Raw genomic sequence first — 16,232 nt, 5'->3', positions numbered from 1 at the left:
GTGAGAACTGGATAGAAAGCATGTACCAGATGAAGGTATTAATGAAAGCACAGGAATAAGCATAGTATTTAAATACCTAAAGAAAAGTAGGCTGATAATAAGGCTAAGAGTATAGTAAAGTACTAAAATCAACATTTGTTCAACTGGAATTGTTGGACTAATTCCAAAGGACATTTATCCTTTCACAATGATGAAGTAATAGCTTTGTCTATTGCTATGAGATCAACAGGATGTGATCAAAGTTTATCCATTAGATTGAAGACACCTCAAGACTCACTCAACTTTGTATCTTTAAGTTCTGTAACTTCATAGGAACAAGAATTCAATAGTTATGCTGAATCAATTCTAATTACCATTTAACTATATCAACACCAAACCAGTATCAAAATTTTTAAGACAAATTTAAAACAAACTTAACTTTATTTCCTCACTTTCACTTAAAACTTGATTTTATAAAACACACACACACAAAAACATTTTTAAGAGTTCTGTATCACAGAACATTAAAGAGTACAAATATCCATTGCTTCATAGGTTCAAGTTACATAAATTAAAGTCAAATTTGGAAACTGATTCATTAGGGAAAACTATACATGAAATGAAGGTCAAAAGGAGCTAATACAGCAATATTTCATTGTTTATAGATTATTTACTTTCAGGACCTCAACAAAGATTCTGAATATTTAGACTTCCTTTGCTGTATTTTATACTTAAATATCTCCCTACCTATACTGAGTCAAGCTACTTGACCAAAACATCTGATTTAGGAAAGCATTTAGCTTTATAGCACAAGTTTTTCCATCTACAGTTACTATCTTCAAAGGAATATACATCACAACGTTGACAAAAAAAATTCCTGGTTCCTTTTGAACAGTGTGCAATAAATTCATGATGTTAACTCCATGGTAAGTCAAATAGGCACCAAAAAATAAAAGGAACAATTACACACAGTTCAGTAAGTATCATTTTGGTTTTCTCCATGTAAAAATTAACCAATGAAATAAAACATATTAACTGTAGATGATTTGATTTCAGGAAAACCAAATTTCAAAATTACAATTACATTATTTTCCTCAAGTCATCCTCAGTCATTGACAGGAATTTTGTAGGCCACCATGCTATTTACTTTGTGGATTGTAGTAGTAAATGAACGAAGGCGGACTTCCTCAGAATTGGTAATAAACTGTGGTCCCGACTCTTCCCATTTTTCAGGTACAACCAAATCTTTGTCTGTATAAATCAGCAGATCAAATGAACCTAAATTGGGGATAAGATCATTAAAGTACGTTACTTTCTAAAAGTAAAACTAATCTTGCTGCCTCTCTTCTATTTTGAACAACTCACTGCTGGAAAAGGTCATTTGGCTTGGCCTCTAATCACTAATTTATTTTGGTCAATGAACATTTATCTTAATAAAGAAAATATTGTATCTAATTTCTGTGCAATTTAGTGATTGTGTTCAAGTAACCCTTATCTTATTTAATAATGGTCCCAAGGGTGGGTGCGGTGGCTCACGCCTGTAATCCCAGCACTTTGGGAGCCCAAGGCGGGCGAATCACTAGGTCAGGAGGAGATCGAGACCATCCTGGTTATCATGGTGAAACCCCGTCTCTACTAAAAATACAAAAAATTAGCTGGGCATGGTGGCGGGTGCCTGTAGTCCCAGCTACTGGGGATGCTGAGGCGGGAGAATAGTGTGAACCTGGGAGGCAGAGCTTGCAGTGAGCCGAGATCGCGCTACTGCACTCCAGCCTGGGCGACAGAGTGAGACTCCGTCTCAAAATAAATAAATAAATAAATAAAAATAATGGTCCCAAAGCACAAGAATAGTGATGCCAGCATATTGTTATAATTGTTCCAGTTTATTAACTCTTACGATGCTTAATTTACATATTAAATTGTATCACAGGTATGTATGCATAAGAAAAACATCATACAGGGTTCATACTATCCATGGTTTCAGGTAGTCACTGTGGGTCTCCTTGTGGAAAGGGAGACTATGATACATTAATTTTGCTTTATAATGTTTTTTTCTTCAATTTATATTACATAAATCTGACAAGACAAAATTGAATAAAGGGGTGATTAAGGCAGTAGCTTAGTCTTTTTGCCAATCAATTTAATCCAACAAGAAGTTGTATACTTACAGGAAACTTCCAACAGTGGCAGAAATGTCACCGTAGCTGTTATCTGTCTGATCACTGAACGGATTTCATCCTGGATAGCTTTCTGAGACTTTTCTCTGGGTGCACTGTCAAAAAAAAAAAAAAAAAAATCAACAGTGCACCCAATCAATTAATTCATTTTAGGTTTTAAGTTATTTCAAACATAGTGGTAAGATTATTTATTTGATTAAATGCTCTCAACATCAAATAAGCAGTGCTTTAAAAAGGAGTTTTGTAAAAACTGTGAATGAAAGTATCCTTTGGACCTATAACCTAGTAGGCACAACATACATCCTCATTACTTCATTTATCCTGCCAGGCATCTTTTAGAGCTGGTCTTAGTGTCAGGTCATTTAGTATCAGATGACTAGAAAATCTGCCAATCATTTCAAGTTCAGGAAACTTCAGCATCTCTTGAAATAAAATAACAAATGCTATCTAAAATATTTAATTGGTATAATCATTTTGGCACTTTTAGTAATGCCTAAATGTCTAAATTCCTATTTTCTCAAATAAAACATTAAATTGTGTATCAAATTATTTTATAAGCTAAAAATTTCCTAAAATAAACCAAAGCCTTCAGAAGCAAACTACATTTCACTGTAAGAAATGGTTCCCAGTTTATAGAAAAGCATGCCTAGGACAATGCTAAACATTAGAGTATAAAGACAGACACTTCTCTTCCAGGGAGTCTGGAACTTTCAGAAATTTATCAAGTGTCTTAGGAAGTAGATGGCATTAAAGGAAGTACAGCAGAGCTACATCATAAATTGTGTGACTCTAATATAATTCCTTATAGTTAAAAACATCTTAGAACAATTCATTAAATGGTTCATCTAGTATATCATGTGTAGTTTTGTATATACCACCATAAATACTGTTTGAAAATTGCTGATTTAGACTAAAGGCAATTATATATATACAAATCAATGATATGTTAAACCGACAATTCTTTTCCACAGGTGACTGAGGATATCTTAGAAAATATAAATTAGAAACAAACTATATTTTATATAAAACTAGTTCAATATAATTAGAACTCAATTGGTAATAAAAACAAGTTTTGAAAAAATATATCAAAGTAGAAATAATGTAATTCCTACTTACCTGTCATCTTTTGCAGTCTTGTCACACTCAATATCAAACTGCCATCTTTCCAGGACCTCACCACTTTCAATATTTGAGATAACTACAACCAGTTTCTGAACTGAACACTTGTATAACCAATCTGCAACACATAAAAATGAAGGCATCTTTCTTGGTCCACTGCATCATAAAGTAGCTCTCTTCTCAGGTCCTACTCCCTATCCTCAGCAAATTCCTACCACTGCTATCTTGGACTTCCTCCTACGTGCAAGAAAATTTGCACCATCAATACTCTAACTTCTGTTTTCAAATTCTCAGTATCTGTACCAGGTACAGTAATTGGTGCTGAGGACAGAATACTGAACATATGGTACTTTCATCCTAATCCAAGATAAAAGCATAGGAGATGGGCATTCATCTACTCATCACACCAATAAATGACAAATTATCATTGTAATGGCTGCTATGAAAGAGAGATGTAAGATGCAATGAGAGCATAAAAGGAGGAAAATTTGAGCCACTTACGGAGGTCAGAAAAGGTTTGAGTTTAGCTCTAGGGATAAACAGCATTAAATATGCAAAAGGATAGGAAAGAAGATACAGGCCTCAAATACTCACAAGGGAAGAGCATATAACTAGAAGACTGGAAGCAGCTCACTACAAGTGGAATCAAGAAACAAACAAACAAACAAACAAAATAAAACAATACAATCCTTGCAAGATTAATAGAAGCCAGACCACGCAAAGCCTGGTGGATCAAATTAAAAAAATATGCACTTCAAGACCAGTCAAGTCATTACTGTGTGTGAAGCAGGATGTAAAGCAATTAGTCTTGTATTTCAAAACTATCATTCTAGCTGTGATATGGAAAGTGGACTGGAGATGTTAAAGAGGGGATCTAGAGACACTAGTTGGTCCATCAGTAATTCGAGCAAGAGTTAATGAAAGCTTGTAGGAGGATAAACTGGTAGAGACGAAGCAGTAGGTAAATGTAAGAGATTTCATGGTTAAAATTTATTGGGTTTAGTCATGGTAGTAAGGAAGAAGCATGATTCAGGAACAGCTTCCAAGTTTCTTTTATTTCTGTTTGGATGGTTTAGCCACTGACAGAGAGAAAATTAAAGAGTATCAGTTTTGGATATGATCCTAAATTTAATTTTTAGTATGCTTGAGTATATGTTATCTCTGGGATAGCTACATAAAGATATAGCTGCTGAATATATGAGTCTGGAGAAAGAGGCTTTGGGATAGATATATAAGTTTGTGAGTTGACTACACAGAGGTTGCTAGTGAAGCTATACACAGGTCAGAAATCACCTATAGAGAAATTATAAAGACAGAACGGGGGCTCAGATTGAGCCTTGAAGTAATCTTGGAAATTGAAACAGCATATTCAGGAGTCAGCGAAGTTTTTGTAAAGAAACTTTGTAAAGAAAAATTACAAAAAAGAGTAATTAGTAAATATTTTAAGCTTATAGGCCACCAAGGTCTCTGTTGCTTATTTTTAAACAAACCTGTAAGTGTAAAAATACTCTTAGCTTGTGGGCAGTGCAAAAACAGGCCACCTGTTGGATGCAGCCTGTGGGCCTTGTGATCCCTGGCATTTATCAACAACTTTTTATGAGTTTCACTCTGAAAAGGAGGAGACTGGGTGGTAATTTGTTCTTCCTTTAAAACTGGAGAGATGAAAACAATGGGGATAATTAAAATCAAAACACAGAAGCAGAAAATATAACAGAGAACAGGATCAAGACCCTAAAAAAGGCTAGAGGAAATGACATTCAAAACAAAACAACTGGCTGGGTGTGGTGGCTCACGCCTGTAATCCCAGCACTTTGGGAGACAGAGGTGGGTGAATCACGAGGTCAGGAGTTCAAGACTAGCCTGGCCAAAATGGTGAAACCACGTCTCTGGTAAAAATACAAAAATTAGCCGGGCATAGTGGCAGGCGCCTATAATCTCAGCTACTCGGGAGGCAGAGGTTGCAGTGAGTGGAGATCACGCCACTGCACTCCAGCCTGGGTGACAGAGTGAGACTCCAAACAAAAAACAAACAGAACAACTTGCCTCTAGGGAAGAGCAATTTTTCCACTTTAACTAAAAGGGAGAAGTTAAATAGGAAGGTCTAGACACACATAATGTGAAGTGTCATCAATGCAGTCTCAAAGGAGACAACCTAAAAACCATTGGCTTCAATGCAGTCTCAAAGAAGACAACCTAAAAACCATTGGCTTAGGCAATGCTTGCTTCTCTAGCAAATTAAGATGGAAACACACATCCATAGTTGCCTAGAGGTTCCAGGCCAAATGATCTGAGTGCAGCCCTATGAATCACTACAGATGATTTATTCCTGACCCCCAATTTTGGATGCAACTCTGGGAGAGGTGGACACTCCTATCAATGTCTTTCCTGTGTACACTTGAGAACAGAGGTCTATTCCCACACCAAAAGAGGTCTCATCTTGCTATTTTGACAATACCAATCTACTACAGCAGCAGTTCTCAACTAAGGGCAATTTTGTCCCTTTGGGCACATCTGGCAATATAATTTATGGAGACACTTTTGGTTGTCAGAGCAAGGTGGTTTGTTACTGGCATTTGGTTAGTAAAGGCCATAGATGTTGGTAAACATTCTATAACACACAGAAAAGCACCCACACCAAAGAAATATCCAGGCCAAAATGTCAACAGGGCTATCTTCCCTTGCCTGTCAATTTAAGACGTAACATCCACAGGTTGTTGAGGCATTCCACTCCTGTACACATAAAAGGCAAGGCAATGTTAACAGTTTATCTAGAGGATAGTATAGGTTGAAAGAGAGTTATCAAGCTAAAAAAGTTCACACGGCCATTATTGGAAGGGCATATTAAAAATGGGTTAGTAAAAATGCAATAAAAACGGCAAAACAAAGACACATTTCTGGTCAACAAAAGAAATAATTTCTAAAAAAAAAAAAAAAAAGATGCCCACTGTAGTACTTTCAAAAATTTTAGAAGATCAAATGGGAGAAACATTTGAAAAATTAGAAATGAGAATCCTAAGTGGAGGGTAACATGAAAGAGAAACTAACAGGAATTCTAGAAAGGAAAAAGAAATAGATGAAGAACAAGTATTCACCCGACAGGTAATACAGCAATTTCTCGAACTAAAGAAAAACGAACATTCAGACAGAAAAGGCTTACTGAATCACCGGCAGAATTTTTGAAAACGACAAACAGAAATATGTGAAAAACAAAACAAACAAACAAAAAAACTGTGAGTGTTCTGTCATTTAGCAGCTAATCTTTTTCTTTTTTTGAAGTTTATCTGGTTGAATCCAATTTCCTTGATATTAATCTAATGATAACATTAGACTACAGAAAACTAATTAGTTACAGAAAATACATTATATTGAGAATATGTAGTGTATATTTTCTCAGATAGTGAACACCATTATAATTATGTAAAATTCCAACCTGTTCCATTTGGCCACATTAACTGCGAAAGCCACTTCTAAGGGAGTTGATGAAAACTATTTTTCAGCCATATCAGATTTCTTACATCAAAATATTCAGCCCACTCACAATGTAGTGGGGGAAGAGTGAATTTCTTCCATTTTATATATTATTTGCTTCCTCTCAACTTAAAATATATTTGAGATGTGAGTACACTTCTATTTGCAGAGCGGAAAAATGACCACTTGAGATGCTAAAAAATCTGCAAGACTCAAATTATTTCCAATGATTAAATACCTTTTAGTTGTTCCACCACATTATTTAGGTATTTTATGAGCTCAAGATCAGTAGTTACAAGCAAGGTGAGTCCGTATTTCTGCACTCGAGTAAAAGTTTCAGATGGATATATGCCACGCTGATATAAAATGCTGTTGATGCCGAATGCTGCAAGCAAAAGAAATGTTACAGAAAATTCATTATCACTGCATAACTCTGGAAAATAAAATATATTTGGATGTGGCTATATTTTCATTAGGCTATACAGCTATAAATGACTGAACACACGTGTATCTTGCTGAAAGCAGAGTAGGTACAAAGTGGCATTAAAAGTCCTTAAAAGTCTTGTATCTAAGTAAAAAAAGATAATTGTTTTCACGTGCCAAGGAAAAAAAAAGCCAAAGTGTATCAACCTACTATTGCCAAATTTCACCTCATTGTAATCCAAGTCCAAATTCAGATTATGAGGCTAGAGGATGTCAAAATAGGCTGTTGCATTCGAGTCAGCAACTGACTGAATAGTCACTTTGCTCCAGACAAGCCTGTATCTTCCCCTTTCCCTCCCAAATCCTGCCAGGTTCCTTTACAACGTGCAGCTGGCCTGTTCGAGAACAAGGGTTCCCAAAATCTTGTTTACCGCCAGCCTCATGCCTAATAATCACTTAGAGTGGGAGGGTGAGGGTGCTCTCGCAGTTAAAAAAAACACACACATACACACCCACACTGGGACCCACCCCGGTCACGCTGTGTCCTGTATCGGAAAGTAAGGGGTGGGAGGTGGGACGGATCTGCACTTAAAGGAAGAAACGCTCCGGAAGAGGCTACGCCGCGAGGTAGGCCCCAGCAGCACGCAGGCTTGCAGCTCCACGTTATAGCAAAGCGTCAGGAGGAACAGCCTGCAGCCGCCGCTCCCAGATTACTTCTCCGGTCTCAGAGGCCGAGCTGTGGGCCTACTGAGCCGCCACGACTCAGTTCCCCCCAATATAATGGCCGGCGCGAGGACTTACAGAAGAACTCGGCCACGATTTCAGCGCTCCCGCGCAGGGTGATTCCCTGCTCCCGGGAGAGCTGCAGCGCCATGGCCAGGGACACAAACAAAGGCACGCACTGACACTCGGCGGACAGCAACCACAGCGGCTCCCACAGCACTTCCCCGCCAAGCGTTTCAAAAGTAACGACGCAGCACGTCGTCCGGTCCTCTGCGCAGGCGCGACGAGCCTCTAAGCCCCGCCCCACGCGGTGGGGTCCTGCCCTTTCTCTCCGCCTTCCTGCGATCTCGCGGGAACGGCCGGTTTGCGCAGGCGCAGTTGGTGGACCTGCTCGCGCTTGCCGGTTGTGACACTCCGGTAGGTTTAGGTTAGGCTGTGTCTTCTGGTCGTGGTTTACTAGTTGGGGCCGAGGGAAGAAGATGTCGATTCCAATTTCAGTAGCCGCTCTCTAGGCTTATGAACTGAAAGACCAAGGAGCACAGTTTCCGAGTTTCAAAGATACTTTCAAACTGAAAGGAACGGTTTGCCAGCTGCGCCCGTACTGGCCCATGTGACCCCTAGTGAAAGATCTAAACTTCCGCTAGATGCTTTGGGAATTCCTAAAGCGACTACGTGCACGGCAGCCAACCCACAGCTTTAGAGGGTTCGCCTTCTGTGTGGGAGCGCGGCTTTTCCCGAGAAATTGGGTTAGGGATTAAAGAGAACTGCATCCTTTTTTCTGCCCTTTGTCCACGTCTGTCCTGGGCTTAGGGCCACCCCTCCGAGGCCAGCGGGGTAGGCAAGTCGGGCGGTAGGGGGCTGCATCCGGAAGTCCAGGCTGCGTTCTGTCCACCCTGCCCACCCTTAGGGGGCAGGACAGGAATAAGGTCACCTCACCAAAGAGGCCCATCAACATTGAAGAATTTTTCAATGAATCTTGACTCACCAAACTCAATGACTTTTCATTGAAAAGGGTGAGAATTATTAAGGAGATATTGCACAATTAATGTTCATGTCCATTTTGAAAGAAGTTTATTCTTAAAGCAGCTAGGAAGATATTTGTAAAACGACGCCTGAAAAACTCTCATATCTGCCAGACATTATAAGAGAAATACTTGAGTGTTGTTAGTTTTCCGTTTGCTGCATAACGAATTACCACACATCAGTGACTTCAAAACAACACCTATTCGTTTTCTCAGTCCTGTAGGTCAGAAGTCTGGACGTGGCATTGTTGACTGCTTTGCTCAGTCACACAAGGTTGAAATCGAAGGGTCTGCAAGTGGGATCTCATCTGAGGTTTGGGGTCCTTCTAAGCCCTCTGGCAGAATTTCCTTGGGGTTGTTGGACTGAGGTCCATTTTGTCTCGCCAGCTGTTGGCCAGAGGCCAGCTATGTTTGTCAGCTAGCCCTTCCACAAGCCTTCTCACACTTCCCATCTCTGTGATTTCGGGGAGACCCCAGCCCCTTTTAAAGGCTCACCTGATTAAGTCAGACCCAGTCACATCTCCCTTTTGATGAACCTAGTCCCAGAAGTGATATCTGCTCATATTTGTAGTTTTCCTACCCAGACTTCCGGGAGGGGATTATGTAGATGTGCTCTCTAGGGGCCAGGAATGTGGGGAACTGGCTTAGAGTTCTGCCTGTACAGTGTTGTATATCATGTTTTGATCAGTTTGAAGAGTAAGGGATGGGTGTGATAGGTTGCAGGCTGACTTGACCCAGTAAATTTTCCTTAAATCCTTTCATCTCTGTGTGTGTATAAATCACAATCCTTGATGTGAAGAACAGTGTCAGGGAAAGTGCGGAGTAAGAAGCAAGAGAGTTGGATGTCCTTCGCGCCTTCCACTGGAAGCTTGGGTAGAGCTAGAATTTTGGCATCACGCTGGTAGAACATGGTGCCCATGTTTTTCCACATAAAAACTGCCTCTTGTTTCTAAGGAACTTGATATTAACAATCAGCACTTCCGGAAAGATTTTCTTGAGTTTCATGGTATTGTAGTTTTTAAGTTCTCTGAAGCTACAAATAATTTAGTATAACCTGGAAATTCTAGAAATTAAAAGACTGGCATAATTACGATTTTTCTGTGTACAGAGGAAGTACTAAATGTCTGTACCCTATGAGGAGACATAAGACATGAGGTTTAGAAGGAATGGTCTGTGTCTTTTGAGGAATTTGTAGTCTACTTCGGTTTAAATATTTATACTTTTTTTTTTTTTTTAATGAAAATTCGAAGTTCATGAGTTTGGCCTTATCTGGTTTCTGCCTGCATGGGAAGCCCGCTATTAGATTACTTTCCTCGTCTGTCTGCTCCTTTCAATAACTTGGCCCTCCATGTTCTTTTCCACCTTAGTACTTTCCATAATGTACATTCCTTCTCTACCCAGAAATTTCACTTTATCTGCTCAGATTCCTAATTATATTCATACTCTTTCTTAACTTAAATGTTACTTTGCTTAAAGACATTTTCGTTGGCCCTTCGGAACTGTATAAGGACCTCTCTGAAGTATTTTCATAGCATTCATAGTGCTACTTCAGAGCATTTCTTTTATTGTAAAAAATTGTATAATGATTTGTGTTATACCTGATCTGTTTTCTTGTATCAAAAATAAAATTAGGATGAATCTAAAAGTTTATTGTCATAGAAAAAGTACAGATCAGACTCTAGGAGACTTCAAACCAAGTGGGAAGGGTGGTAAGAAACTTGCACTCAGCAATAATGGCACAGCTTATAAGGATAAAGGAGGAAGCATTTGGAGCTTTTCCATGATTGGTTCTTATACATTAAGATTTTTTTGTGGGGGGCAAACAGCTGTTTAAGTTGATTTGTCTATAGTTGATTGGCTTAATTTCACAGAATCATACTAACAAAAATGTAAAGCTTGTGTTTTGTGTTTATGATTAGAGCATTTCAGGGAAATCAGGATGACTTAAGCTTTCGGTTATGTGGTTATGGGCAGTTGGCCTTGATGTATATCTAAACTGTGACTTCCATGTTTATTTTATTTATTTATTTTTAACACCTGTAAGATCCATGATGGCATTTAGTGGATTTTCAATAAATGTTTGTTGAATGAATGAATATTTGCTTAGGAGAGCTTTATGGAAGAATCCAAAACATTTTCTAATTGAAGAATAGGTTGGATGGATGAATGAGGTCACTTTTAGAGAACTGTGAATACCCATCTGTGTTGATTTTATAGGGGGTACCAGGGTTTTCTAGGTTCTTAGGATTGACATAATTAAAGGGGCATTTTTAAAAAATGTTAATTCAGTAATGGTTGTAGAATGGATTGTGTACAGGACAGTCTAGGGTAGTGACCTCAAACTTGATCATGTAGAAGAATTACCTGTGTGTTTTGTAAATTCCTGGCTTTTATTCCACCTTCTCCAGAACTGGTTCAGGCCACACTGAAGCACCTGAAGTATGCTGATCCAAACTGATACATGCTGCAAGTGTAAAATACCAAATTTCAAAGACATCTAAACTAATGGATATAAAGTATTATGTTAATATGTTTTCTCATTGATTACATCTTGAAAGAATATTTTACATGCATTGGATTACATAAAATATATTATTAAAATGATTTCACTGGCTTCTTTTTAGTTTATTTTCAGAGTGATTACCATGACATTTAAAATTATATATGTGACTCATATATTTTTATTGGACAGTATTTGTCTACAGTATGGGAGTCTAGAGAATGATATGTTTTAACAAGCATTGCAAGTGATTCTGATGCAAGCTCTTAGACCAGTCTCTAAAAAACAAGATACTGTGATGGATATTTTAGCATGCAGGGCTAGGAAGTTGAGTGTCTGAAATAAATGGATGCCAGAGAGGTTGAATAAGAAGAGATACTTTAGGAAAAGATATTTTGAAACAAGGACTGAGTTGATGATTGATAATGGAAGAATGAAGTGGTAGTTCAGATAAATCTGAGGTGCCACGTCTGCAGTACAGGGTAGTATTTGATCCACATTATGGTAGGAATAGCTGCCCAAACTCTGAACTTGTGCTAGTTCTTATTTATCAGAGTAGCACCCAAGATTCTAAAAGCTTTGGAGGGACTTCTTCCACATTAACTTTTGGGAACTTTATTTGCCATTGACCGCATCTTATCAAATACATGCATACTTATCTTTACAGAATGTTTCAAAACTTGTTTTCAGTTACTTTAGCTTACTTTTCTTTATAATTCAATGAAATCTTTTTAATGTGTATTGTTTAGGGGAAGGCTATTTGGACAGGGAGAAGAATAAATTAAGACTTTTTTCTGAAGAAAATTCAAGCAGAATGCATAACCAAACAAACTCATATTAATAAAAGAGATAAAGTGTGTCATAAACAGGCCTATATTTTATATTAAGGTGCTAAAAACAGAAACATAATTTTCTAAAGCTAAAATCAAATAAAATTTTAGGATGAAAGTGACTTAATTAATGATTAGTTGAACAACCTTAAAGATATGGAAACTGAGGTCCAGAATGGCTATACAGTTAGTCTCAGATTCAGTATCTTGATAGTGGTATAGTTAGCAGACAATCTAGGGTTTCTGACTTAGTCTCCTTTTAAATTATATCCATTTGAAGACATTCTGAAAAATGTTCTTTTTCAAAGGTTATTTTGAAAAAAAAAAACAACCTGATTTTACGCTAATGATTTTTACTCAATAACCTATACACATAACTTGTCCAAAAAAATGGCAGTTATTTAATACGAACCATAATTTTTTTTGTTATTATTATACTTTTAAGTTCTAGGGTACGTGTGCATAACGTACAGGTTTGTTACATATGTATACTTGTGCCCATATTGGTGTGCTGCCCCCATCAACTCGTCAGCACCCATCAACTGGTCATTTACATCAGGTAAAACTCAGTATGCAATCCCTCCCCCCTCCCCCCTCCCCATAATAGGGCCCGGTGTGTGATGTTCCCCTTCCCGAGTCCAAGTGATCTCATTGTTCAGTTCCCACCTATGAGTGAGAACATGCGGTGTTTGGTTTTCTGTACGAACCATAATTTTATGTAGATACACAAAGACTTGCAACTGCCACAAGGTGGCACCGTATGCATGTGAAATACTACCTTTTAAAACCAGTAGTACATGCTTTAGTTCAAGGAAAAATGAATTTATTATTTTCTAAGGTATTAATATGTGTGGAATACTTCAGAATGACATGTGGAATCATAATATATTACAAAACTGGTATCCTTTTTTGTTTGTTTCTTTTTTGAGACAGAGTCTTGTTCTGTTGCTGAGGCTGGAGTGCAGTGGCATGATCTCGACTTGCTGCAACCTCTGCCTCCCAGCTTCAAGCTATTCTCCTGCCTCAGCCTCCCAAGTAGCTGGGACTACAGGCACTTGCCACCTTGCCCGGCCAATTTTTGTATTTTTAGTAGAGACGGGGTTTCACTGTGTTGGCCAGGCTGGTCTCAAACTCCTGACCTCGTGATCCGCCCAACTTGGCTTCCCAAAGTGCTGGGATTATAGGTGTGAGCCACCGCGCCTGGCCCAGAACTGATGTCCTTTTAAACATTTAATATCCTCTTAAGCATTTAGTATACACACATACACACATGCACACATACTGAAAACACACATACACAGGTTGAGCATCCCTAATCTGTAAATCTGAAATCTGACATGCTGTAAAATCTGAAATGTTTTGAGCACTGACATAATGCTCATAGGAAATGCACATTGGAGCATTTCAAATTTTGGATACTAAATCAGTAAGTATATATAATGCAGATATTCCCAAATCTGAAAAAATCCAAACTCTGAAACACTTCTGGTCCCAAACATTTCAGATAAAGGGTACTTATGCTGTGTGAGGATTCATGTATATGTGTGTGGTGTGTGTGTGCGCGTGTGCACATACACCATTTAATTTGCTTATTCGTACTTAGAAAACATTTTTTAAAGTATGTTATTATTCTCATAAACTTACAGAGTTTTTTTTTTTTTTTAATCAAATGGAAGTTATTTTATTCCTGAGGCCAACATCTTGAAACAGAGCAGTTTCTTTTAAATTTTATAAAACAGTAAGGGATACTTATTTTTATGATAATTTTAATAAGAACAAATTTTGAAAAAATATTTTTGCACATGTGCATTTAATTATGTCAGTTTGAGAATTTACGTTTTTAACAAATCTGTCATAAAACTTAGGGTTATTCTGTTGTATCATAGAGATTATTTTTCATTTTATGTGAGGGCAATAATTCAGTAATTTTCTGCTTTGATTACTTAGGGTTTATTTTGTAGATTTTTTTCATGGGCCTAAGAAAGTGCATAATCTACATCTCCTAAAGTCCCCTCATGTCCCATACTTTTCTCCTAAGGCTTCTTCAATTTGGGTTTGCATACTCAAAAAAATAGCACAACAAATTTGATTAATAACATTTTATCAATAAGACATGGCTTAATAAAGTCAACAGGTATATATCCATACTGGCAGAATTAATAATTTTTAATGATTCAGTTGCATATGTAGGCTATTAAGATTTTAGCTGTAGTTAAATACTAAATATTATGAAAACATAATTCCATAATGTATTGTTATGAAAATTACAGGTAGTTTTTTTCCAGAAAGTGGTATTATGTTATAGTATGATTTTATTTTGATATAATTTTATTTTGTCAGTGATATGTAGTCACTTAGTCTTCTCATATCTCAATCACAGTTAGGTACAGAAAGATAGAATTTGAAAGGTAGATGATAATTTATTAAGATTTGATCTTCAGAGACTGAACATAGATGTGGGCCATATATATGTTGAATATGGAATATATATTATATAGACTATATGTGTGTATGTGTATATGTATAAATATATATGAATCCTGGGTACAATCAACTGGATTTAACAGCACAAAATATTTTAAAATATAATTGAAATTCAGAACAGCTCAGAATAGTTGCAGATATGGAAACTGGCAACACAAAGCGTTTGTGAAGCAATAATAAACCACAGTCCTATTAAAATGAATACAAATAAATTTAATAAGTTAAATGATTTTATAATTACTTATGAAATTTGGTCATTTTATGCCTGTAGTAAATTTTAGCTGGTTACTTCTAAATACATTGTATGTGGCATTATTTTTATTACTATTCAATATGTAAATATTGGTGAATTAGTTCTGCTAAATTTATCAACTCAATAAAACTAAGGTGTTGTTTGAGTAAATAGGAAAATATTTCTTAAAGAGTTCCATACATAAAATAAATAGACTACAAATTTGGGTCTTTCTTGAATATTTGTCAGTACCATTTTATAAGACACTTGTAGGTTGACAAAACTTTCTGAAAGCATGAAATATCATTTATATTTGTTTGTATTTTTCTATTTAGATAAACTCAGCTTTTTGACTGGAACAGTTTTCTCATAACTTGCCTTGAACTCGCCTTATAGCTCATTCAAACAATAAGGTAGTCAAGCCGTATTTATCAGGTTTCAGATCAGTCATGCATATTAATTCCATTATTTGTGCCGAACTTTTCAATTTATAAATTTAATATGACAATTTTTTTTTTATTCTTGAATAATGTACACTTTTAACATCAGCCAACAACAACTAAAAGGCTTACTGAACTTCAGAGCTTTTGGTTTAAACTTGGAGATCAAGTGGATTAAAAATAAATGGTATCTTTCATGATTGCTTAATCCTAATATGGTTGTAAATACGGATTCTAACTTTTTGCACTCAAATAGATGGCAATTCTCTGTTTTAAGGTAATCTTTCAGATGATCCATAATATATTTTTCTTAATCTGTGTTACATCAACAAAATAAAAGAAAATTTGAAGTTTTATTTAAGAATATTTCCAAGGATATTCTTGTAGACTGTAGTATGAGGAACAATAGATCATAGCATTTAGTTATTTTTAAATGTATTCACAGAATTTTGAGGTTTAAATGTAAGGTATGGTTATTAATTGTATAGTTAGACGATAAGATAGGTTCTTTTGGTTTTTGGAATTTTACATTAAGATTCATTAATTTTGAGCTATTATTTTAAGAATAATAAGATTCTTATTGAGTTAGTCTACATTCAAATAATAAGAAATTACAATACTTAACTCCCAAGAGCAGCCAAAAGTACTCATAACATAGAAGATGAACATCTTCAGGACATTATAGGTATAGCATTGCACATTTACAATGCTTGCCTGCCTGCTGTAGGAAAAAGATCAGGAGTGTGGAAAAGGGAGGTCATAGTTCAACTTAAGCCCCAAGTACACTTGCCTGTACCTGCTGGGAGACTGAAACTTGTAGGGAGATTATTTGAAG

The 16,232-nt window shown here is 36.7% G+C and overlaps 2 protein-coding genes across 2 annotated transcripts in view; one reads left to right on the top strand and one right to left on the bottom strand.

Annotated features, from left to right (window-relative positions):
* Nucleotides 1-401: 401 nt before the first annotated feature.
* On the bottom strand, nt 402-8,161 carry LOC105486164 (mitotic arrest deficient 2 like 1). The gene is made up of 5 exons (XM_011748893.3): nt 7,968-8,161; nt 6,982-7,128; nt 3,273-3,393; nt 2,148-2,251; nt 402-1,257 (listed from the first exon to the last, which is right to left on the bottom strand). Exons 1-5 carry the CDS (start codon nt 8,038-8,040, stop codon nt 1,085-1,087), a joined length of 618 nt encoding a protein of 205 aa, XP_011747195.1. The 5' UTR covers nt 8,041-8,161; the 3' UTR covers nt 402-1,084.
* A 53-nt stretch (nt 8,162-8,214) lies between these two features.
* LOC139362333 (protein GVQW1-like) overlaps nt 8,215-16,232 on the top strand; it is a 183,310-nt gene continuing 175,292 nt past the window's right edge. The window contains exon 1 of the mRNA XM_071093094.1: nt 8,215-8,306. The gene's annotated coding sequence lies outside the window, so the exon portion shown is untranslated. The remainder of the gene's footprint in view (nt 8,307-16,232) is intronic.

The sequence above is a fragment of the Macaca nemestrina genome, chromosome 3 (assembly GCF_043159975.1).
Source record: "Macaca nemestrina isolate mMacNem1 chromosome 3, mMacNem.hap1, whole genome shotgun sequence".
Taxonomy (NCBI): domain Eukaryota; kingdom Metazoa; phylum Chordata; class Mammalia; order Primates; family Cercopithecidae; genus Macaca; species Macaca nemestrina.
Note: the sequence above shows the minus strand (reverse complement) of the source record. Positions and strands in the feature narration are given on the sequence as shown.